The sequence below is a fragment of the Babylonia areolata genome, chromosome 19 (genome assembly GCF_041734735.1).
Source record: "Babylonia areolata isolate BAREFJ2019XMU chromosome 19, ASM4173473v1, whole genome shotgun sequence".
Lineage (NCBI taxonomy): Eukaryota > Metazoa > Mollusca > Gastropoda > Neogastropoda > Buccinidae > Babylonia > Babylonia areolata.
The window spans coordinates 1880001-1887500 of NC_134894.1; the positions used below are offsets into that span (position 1 = coordinate 1880001).

At 49.3% G+C, this 7500-nt stretch overlaps 1 protein-coding gene across 1 annotated transcript in view; it reads left to right on the forward strand.

Moving 5' to 3' along the window:
* Positions 1–7500, forward strand: part of LOC143293368 (uncharacterized) — a 115986-nt gene that overhangs the window by 89733 nt on the left and 18753 nt on the right. The window contains exons 29-30 of the mRNA XM_076604174.1: positions 2083–2163; positions 4738–5038. Coding sequence (XP_076460289.1) covers positions 2083–2163; positions 4738–5038 — 382 coding nt within the window. The remainder of the gene's footprint in view (positions 1–2082; positions 2164–4737; positions 5039–7500) is intronic.

The following is a 7500-nucleotide window of genomic DNA, read 5'->3' on the forward strand; positions in this document are numbered from 1 at the left end:
TCACACCCACTCCTCTCTGTCTGTCACAGACAGTAAGTCTTTCCTCTCACACCCACTCCTCTCTGTCTGTCACAGGCAGTAAGTCTTTCCTCTCACACCCACTCCTCTCTGTCTGTGCAGTATTTCACTGTCAGCCTGAAAAAAAATGAAAAAAAATATACTGTCCTTGAAATAGCAGTGTTGTTCTGTGTGAAATCGTGGCCTCTGATCTCCCTCCTGTGTGTGTGTGGGTGGGTTGGTGGATGGTGTGTATGGTGTGTGTGTGTGTGTGTGTTTGTGTGTGTGTGTGTGTGATTCAGGAGGGATGTCTGATATATGATGTTTGTGTTCCAGGAAGGGGTGGTGACATGGCATGTGTGTGTTACATGAGGGATGTGGGACATCTGTGTGTGTGATATATGGTGTTTGTGTGTGTATCGTGTGTGTTACAGGAGGGATGTGTGATATAAGGTCTGTGTGTGTGTGTGCTCAGGAGGGGGGGTGTGATATATGGTGTGTGTGTATCATGTGTGTTACAGGAGGGGTGTGTTATATAAGGTCAGTGTGGGTGTTCAGGAGGGGTGTGTGTGGTGTGTGGTGTCATGTGTTAGTGGAGGGATGTGTGATGTATGGTGTGTGTCTATGTGTCCAGGAGGGATGTGTGATGTATGGTGTGTGTCTATGTGTCCAGGAGGGATGTGTGATGTATGGTGTGTGTCTATGTGTCCAGGAGGGATGTGTGATGTATGGTGTGTGTCTATGTGTCCAGGAGGGTGTGATGTATGGTGTGTGTCTATGTGTCCAGGAGGGATGTGTGATGTATGGTGTGTGTCTATGTGTCCAGGAGGGATGTGTGATGTATGGTGTGTGTCTATGTCCAGGAGGGTGTGATGTATGGTGTGTGTCTATGTCCAGGAGGGATGTGTGATGTATGGTGTGTGTGTATGTGTCCAGGAGGGATGTGTGATGTATGGTGTGTGTCTGTGTGTCCAGGAGGGTGTGATGTATGGTGTGTGTCTATGTCCAGGAGGGATGTGTGATGTATGGTGTGTGTCTATGTGTCCAGGAGGGTGTGAGGTATGGTGTGTGTCTATGTCCAGGAGGGTGTGATGTATGGTGTGTGTCTATGTGTCCAGGAGGGTGTGATGTATGGTGTGTGTCTATGTCCAGGAGGGATGTGTGATGTATGGTGTGTGTCTATGTCCAGGAGGGTGTGATGTATGGTGTGTGTCTATGTGTCCAGGAGGGTGTGATGTATGGTGTGTGTCTATGTCCAGGAGGGATGTGTGATGTATGGTGTGTGTCTATGTCCAGGAGGGATGTGTGATGTATGGTGTGTGTCTATGTCCAGGAGGGTGTGATGTATGGTGTGTGTCTATGTCCAGGAGGGATGTGTGATGTATGGTGTGTGTCTATGTGTCCAGGAGGGATGTGTGATGTATGGTGTGTGTCTATGTGTCCAGGAGGGATGTGTGATGTATGGTGTGTGTCTATGTCCAGGAGGGATGTGTGATGTATGGTGTGTGTCTATGTCCAGGAGGGTGTGATGTATGGTGTGTGTCTGTGTCCAGGAGGGATGTGTGATGTATGGTGTGTGTCTATGTCCAGGAGGGATGTGTGATGTATGGTGTGTGTCTATGTGTCCAGGAGGGTGTGATGTATGGTGTGTGTCTATGTCCAGCAGAGATGTGTGATGTATGGTGTGTGTCTATGTCCAGGAGGGTGTGATGTATGGTGTGTGTCTATGTCCAGGAGGGTGTGATGTATGGTGTGTGTCTATGTCCAGGAGGGTGTGATGTATGGTGTGTGTCTATGTCCAGGAGGGATGTGTGATGTATGGTGTGTGTCTATGTCCAGGAGGGTGTGATGTATGGTGTGTGTCTATGTCCAGGAGGGTGTGATGTATGGTGTGTGTCTATGTCCAGGAGGGATGTGTGATGTATGGTGTGTCTATGTCCAGGAGGGTGTGATGTATGGTGTGTGTCTATGTGTCCAGGAGGGATGTGTGATGTATGGTGTGTGTCTATGTGTCCAGGAGGGTGTGATGTATGGTGTGTGTCTGTGTCCAGGAGGGTGTGATGTATGGTGTGTGTCTATGTCCAGGAGGGTGTGATGACGAAGCTCCAGCTGTGGACACTGTCCAGCCTACAGCTGATGGCCCTCTACCAGAACTTGATGGACAGGGTCAGTGTCTGTCTGCACTGTGTTCCCCTGCCACTGTCTGTCTGTCTCTGTCTCTCTCTCTCTCTCTCTCTCTCTCTCTTACCTGTCTCTCTACCTCTCATGTCTGGCTGTCTGTGTCTTTCTGTCTAATTGTCTCACTGGCTGGCTGTCTTTCTGTCTATATGTCTGTCTCTCTGGCTGGCTGTGTCTTTCTGTCTATATGTCTGTCTCTCTGGCTGGCTGTGTCTTTCTGTCTATATGTCTGTCTCTCTGGCTGGCTGTGTCTTTCTGTCTATATGTCTGTCTCTCTGGCTGTCTGTGTCTTTCTGTCTATATGTCTGTCTCTCTGGCTGGCTGTGTCTTTCTGTCTAACAGTCTGTCTCTCTGGCTGTCTGTGTCTTTCTGTCTATATGTCTGTCTCTCTGGCTGTCTGTGTCTTTCTGTCTATATGTCTGTCTCTCTGGCTGTGTCTTTCTGTCTATATGTCTGTCTCTCTGGCTGTCTGTGTCTTTCTGTCTATATGTCTGTCTCTCTGGCTGTCTGTGTCTTTCTGTCTATATGTCTGTCTCTCTGTCTGTCTGTGTCTTTCTGTCTATATGTCTGTCTCTCTGGCTGGCTGTGTCTTTCTGTCTATATGTCTGTCTCTCTGGCTGTCTGTGTCTTTCTGTCTATATGTCTGTCTCTCTGGCTGTCTGTGTCTTTCTGTCTATATGTCTGTCTCTCTGGCTGGCTGTGTCTTTCTGTCCATGTCTGTCTCTCTGGCTGTCTGTGTCTTTCTGTCCATGTCTGTCTCTCTGGCTGGCTGTGTCTTTCTGTCCATGTCTGTCTCTCTGGCTGGCTGTGTCTTTCTGTCTATATGTCTGTCTCTCTGGCTGTCTGTGTCTTTCTGTCTATATGTCTATCTCTCTGTCTGTGTCTTTCTGTCTATATGTCTGTCTCTCTGTCTGTGTCTTTCTGTCTATATGTCTGTCTCTCTGTCTGTGTCTTTCTGTCTATATGTCTGTCTCTCTGGCTGGCTGTGTCTTTCTGTCTATATGTCTGTCTCTCTGGCTGTCTGTGTCTTTCTGTCTATATGTCTGTCTCTCTGGCTGGCTGTGTCTTTCTGTCCATGTCTGTCTCACTGGCTGTCTGTGTCTTTCTGTCCATGTCTGTCTCTCTGGCTGCCTGTGTCTTTCTGTCTATATGTCTGTCTCTCTGGCTGGCTGTGTCTTTCTGTCCATGTCTGTCTCTCTGGCTGGCTGTGTCTTTCTGTCTATATGTCTGTCTCTCTGTCTGTCTGTGTCTTTCTGTCTATATGTCTGTCTCTCTGGCTGTCTGTGTCTTTCTGTCTATATGTCTGTCTCTCTGGCTGGCTGTGTCTTTCTGTCTATATGTCTGTCTCTCTGGCTGGCTGTGTCTTTCTGTCTATATGTCTGTCTCTCTGTCTGTCTGTGTCTTTCTGTCTATATGTCTGTCTCTCTGTCTGTCTGTGTCTTTCTGTCTATATGTCTGTCTCTCTGGCTGTCTGTGTCTTTCTGTCTATATGTCTGTCTCTCTGGCTGTGTCTTTCTGTCTATATGTCTGTCTCTCTGGCTGTCTGTGTCTTTCTGTCTATATGTCTGTCTCTCTGGCTGGCTGTGTCTTTCTGTCCATGTCTGTCTCACTGGCTGTCTGTGTCTTTCTGTCCATATGTCTGTCTCTCTGGCTGTCTGTGTCTTTCTGTCTATATGTCTGTCTCTCTGGCTGTGTCTTTCTGTCTATATGTCTGTCTCTCTGGCTGGCTGTGTCTTTCTGTCCATGTCTGTCTCTTCCCCCTCCCTCTCTGCCTCACAATAAAAGAAGGAAAAAAAAAAAAATTATTAGTTCACTCTGATCTTCATTCATATGTGTGTTGGGGTTTGTGAATGTGTGTGTGTGTGTGTGTGCGCGCGCGCGCGCAAGCATGCATGTGTGTATCTGTATATGGTGGCGGTATGGATGAGTGAGTGTGTGTGTGTTTATGAATGTGCATGCACAAATGTGTTTGTGAATTTGCATATATGAATGTGAGTGCATGTGTGTTTTTGTTTATGAATGTGTGTGTGTGAGTATGTATACATGTGCGTACGTGTATATTAATGCATGTGTTTGTGTGTGTTTGGAAATGTGTGTTTGTGTGTGTGAGTGTGTATGTGTGTGTGTGTGTGAGTGATGATGTGTGTGATAATTGTTAAAGACTGTGTGTGTGTGTGTGTGTGTGTGCGTGTGAGTGATGATGTGTGTGATAATTGTTAAAGACTGTGTGCGTGTGAGTGATGATGTGTGTGATAATTGTTAAAGACTGTGTGTGTGTGTGTGTGTGTGTGAGTGATGATGTGTGTGATAATTGTTAAAGACTGTGTGCGTGTGAGTGATGATGTGTGTGATAATTGTTAAAGACTGTGTGTGAGGATGTGTGGTTTGTTTCAGTCCATCATCAGCTGCCGTGAGTTCTTATTTGACTTGTCTATATGTCTTGTATGGTGTGCATGATCATTTTATGCTGGTGTTAACCAGCCTGTGATTGCACACGTTTCTTTCCATGTGGATTGATAAAGTGTGTCTGAGGTGAAGGGAACTGAACTGCCTGCTCCACAGTACACGGCGGGGGACGGCACGCCCCGGGGGGGCCAGGGGGAGGATGGGGGGGGAGGCACCAGACCCGGTGTGCCCCTCACCGCCCTGCACCGCCTGCACCATGACCTGCAGGACCGCCAAAAGTGTTTCAGCGGGGCCCAGCTGACCCTGTGGATCCGGCACCACCCCCACCTCCTCCTGCCCCCTGACCAGCTCTCCCTCTCCAGGGACCTGGCTTCCCTGACAAAAGAGCGCGCTTTGACCATCGCTCAGCACCTGCTGGACACGCAGGTCATCGTGGACCTGGAGACCTGGAACTCTGGTGAGTGGTCCTCTTCTTTGGACACTGTGGTGAGTGGTCCTGTTCTTTGGACACTGTGGTGAGTGGTGAGTGGTCCACTTCTTTGGACACTGTGGTGAGTGGTCCTCTTCTTTGGACACTGTGGTGAGTGGTGAGTGGTCCTCTTCTTTGGACACTGTGGTGAGTGGTCCTGTTCTTTGGACACTGTGGTGAGTGGTCCTCTTCTTTGGACACTGTGGTGAGTGGTGAGTGGTCCTCTTCTTTGGACACTGTGGTGAGTGGTCCTCTTCTTTGGACACTGTGGTGAGTGGTGAGTGGTCCTGTTCTTTGGACACTGTGGTGAGTGGTCCTCTTCTTTGGACACTGTGGTGAGTGGTGAGTGGTCCTCTTCTTTGGACACTGTGGTGAGTGGTCCTCTTCTTTGGACACTGTGGTGAGTGGTGAGTGGTCCTTTTCTTTGGACACTGTGGTGAGTGGTGAGTGGTCCTGTTCTTTGGACACTGTGGTGAGTGGTCCTCTTCTTTGGACACTGTGGTGAGTGGTCCTCTTCTTTGGACACTGTGGTGAGTGGTGAGTGGTCCTCTTCTTTGGACACTGTGGTGAGTGGTCCTGTTCTTTGGACACTGTGGTGAGTGGTCCTCTTCTTTGGACACTGTGGTGAGTGGTGAGTGGTCCTCTTCTTTGGACACTGTGGTGAGTGGTCCTGTTCTTTGGACACTGTGGTGAGTGGTGAGTGGTCCTGTTCTTTGGACACTGTGGTGAGTGGTCCACTTCTTTGGACACTGTGGTGAGTGGTCCTCTTCTTTGGACACTGTGGTGAGTGGTCCTCTTCTTTGGACACTGTGGTGAGTGGTCCTCTTCTTTGGACACTGTGGTGAGTAGTCCTCTTCTTTGGACACTGTGGTGAGTGGTCCTCTTCTTTGGACACTGTGGTGAGTGGTGAGTGGTCCTCTTCTTTGGACACTGTGGTGAGTAGTCCTCTTCTTTACTGTGGTGAGTGGTCCTCTTCTTTGGACACTGTGGTGAGTGGTCCTGTTCTTTGGACACTGTGGTGAGTGGTCCTCTTCTTTGGACACTGTGGTGAGTGGTCCTCTTCTTTGGACACTGTGGTGAGTGGTGAGTGGTCCTCTTCTTTGGACACTGTGGTGAGTGGTCCTGTTCTTTGGACACTGTGGTGAGTGGTCCTCTTCTTTGGACACTGTGGTGAGTGGTCCTCTTCTTTGGACACTGTGGTGAGTGGTGAGTGGTCCTCTTCTTTGGACACTGTGTGAGTGGTCCTCTTCTTTGGACACTGTGGTGAGTGGTCCACTTCTTTGGACACTGTGGTGAGTGGTCCTCTTCTTTGGTGTGGTGAGTGGTCCTCTTCTTTGGACACTGTGGTGAGTGGTCCTCTTCTTTGGACACTGTGGTGAGTGGTGAGTGGTCCTCTTCTTTGGACACTGTGGTGAGTGGTCCTGTTCTTTGGACACTGTGGTGAGTGGTGAGTGGTCCTCTTCTTTGGACACTGTGGTGAGTGGTCCTGTTCTTTGGACACTGTGGTGAGTGGTCCTCTTCTTTGGACACTGTGGTGAGTGGTCCTCTTCTTTGGACACTGTGGTGAGTGGTCCTTTTCTTTGGACACTGTGGTGAGTGGTGAGTGGTCCTCTTCTTTGGACACTGTGGTGAGTGGTCCTCTTCTTTGGACACTGTGGTGAGTGGTCCTCTTCTTTGGACACTGTGGTGAGTGGTCCTCTTCTTTGGACACTGTGGTGAGTGGTCCTTTTCTTTGGACACTGTGGTGAGTGGTGAGTGGTCCTTTTCTTTGGACACTGTGGTGAGTGGTGAGTGGTCCTCTTCTTTGGACACTGTGTGAGTGGTCCTCTTCTTTGGACACTGTGGTGAGTGGTGAGTGGTCCTCTTCTTTGGACACTGTGTGAGTGGTCCTCTTCTTTGGACACTGTGGTGAGTGGTCCACTTCTTTGGACACTGTGGTGAGTAGTCCTCTTCTTTGGACACTGTGGTGAGTGGTCCTCTTCTTTGGACACTGTGGTGAGTGGTCCTCTTCTTTGGACACTGTGGTGAGTGGTCCTCTTCTTTGGACACTGTGGTGAGTGGTCCTTTTCTTTGGACACTGTGGTGAGTGGTGAGTGGTCCTCTTCTTTGGACACTGTGGTGAGTGGTCCTCTTCTTTGGACACTGTGGTGAGTGGTCCTCTTCTTTGGACACTGTGGTGAGTGGTCCTCTTCTTTGGACACTGTGGTGAGTGGTGAGTGGTCCTGTTCTTTGGACACTGTGGTGAGTGGTCCTCTTCTTTGGACACTGTGGTGAGTGGTCCTGTTCTTTGGACACTGTGTGAGTGGTCCTCTTCTTTGGACACTGTGTGAGTGGTCCTCTTCTTTGGACACGGTGGTGAGTGGTCCTTTTCTTTGGACACTGTGGTGAGTGGTGAGTGGTCCTTTTCTTTGGACACTGTGGTGAGTGGTCCTCTTCTTTGGACACTGTGG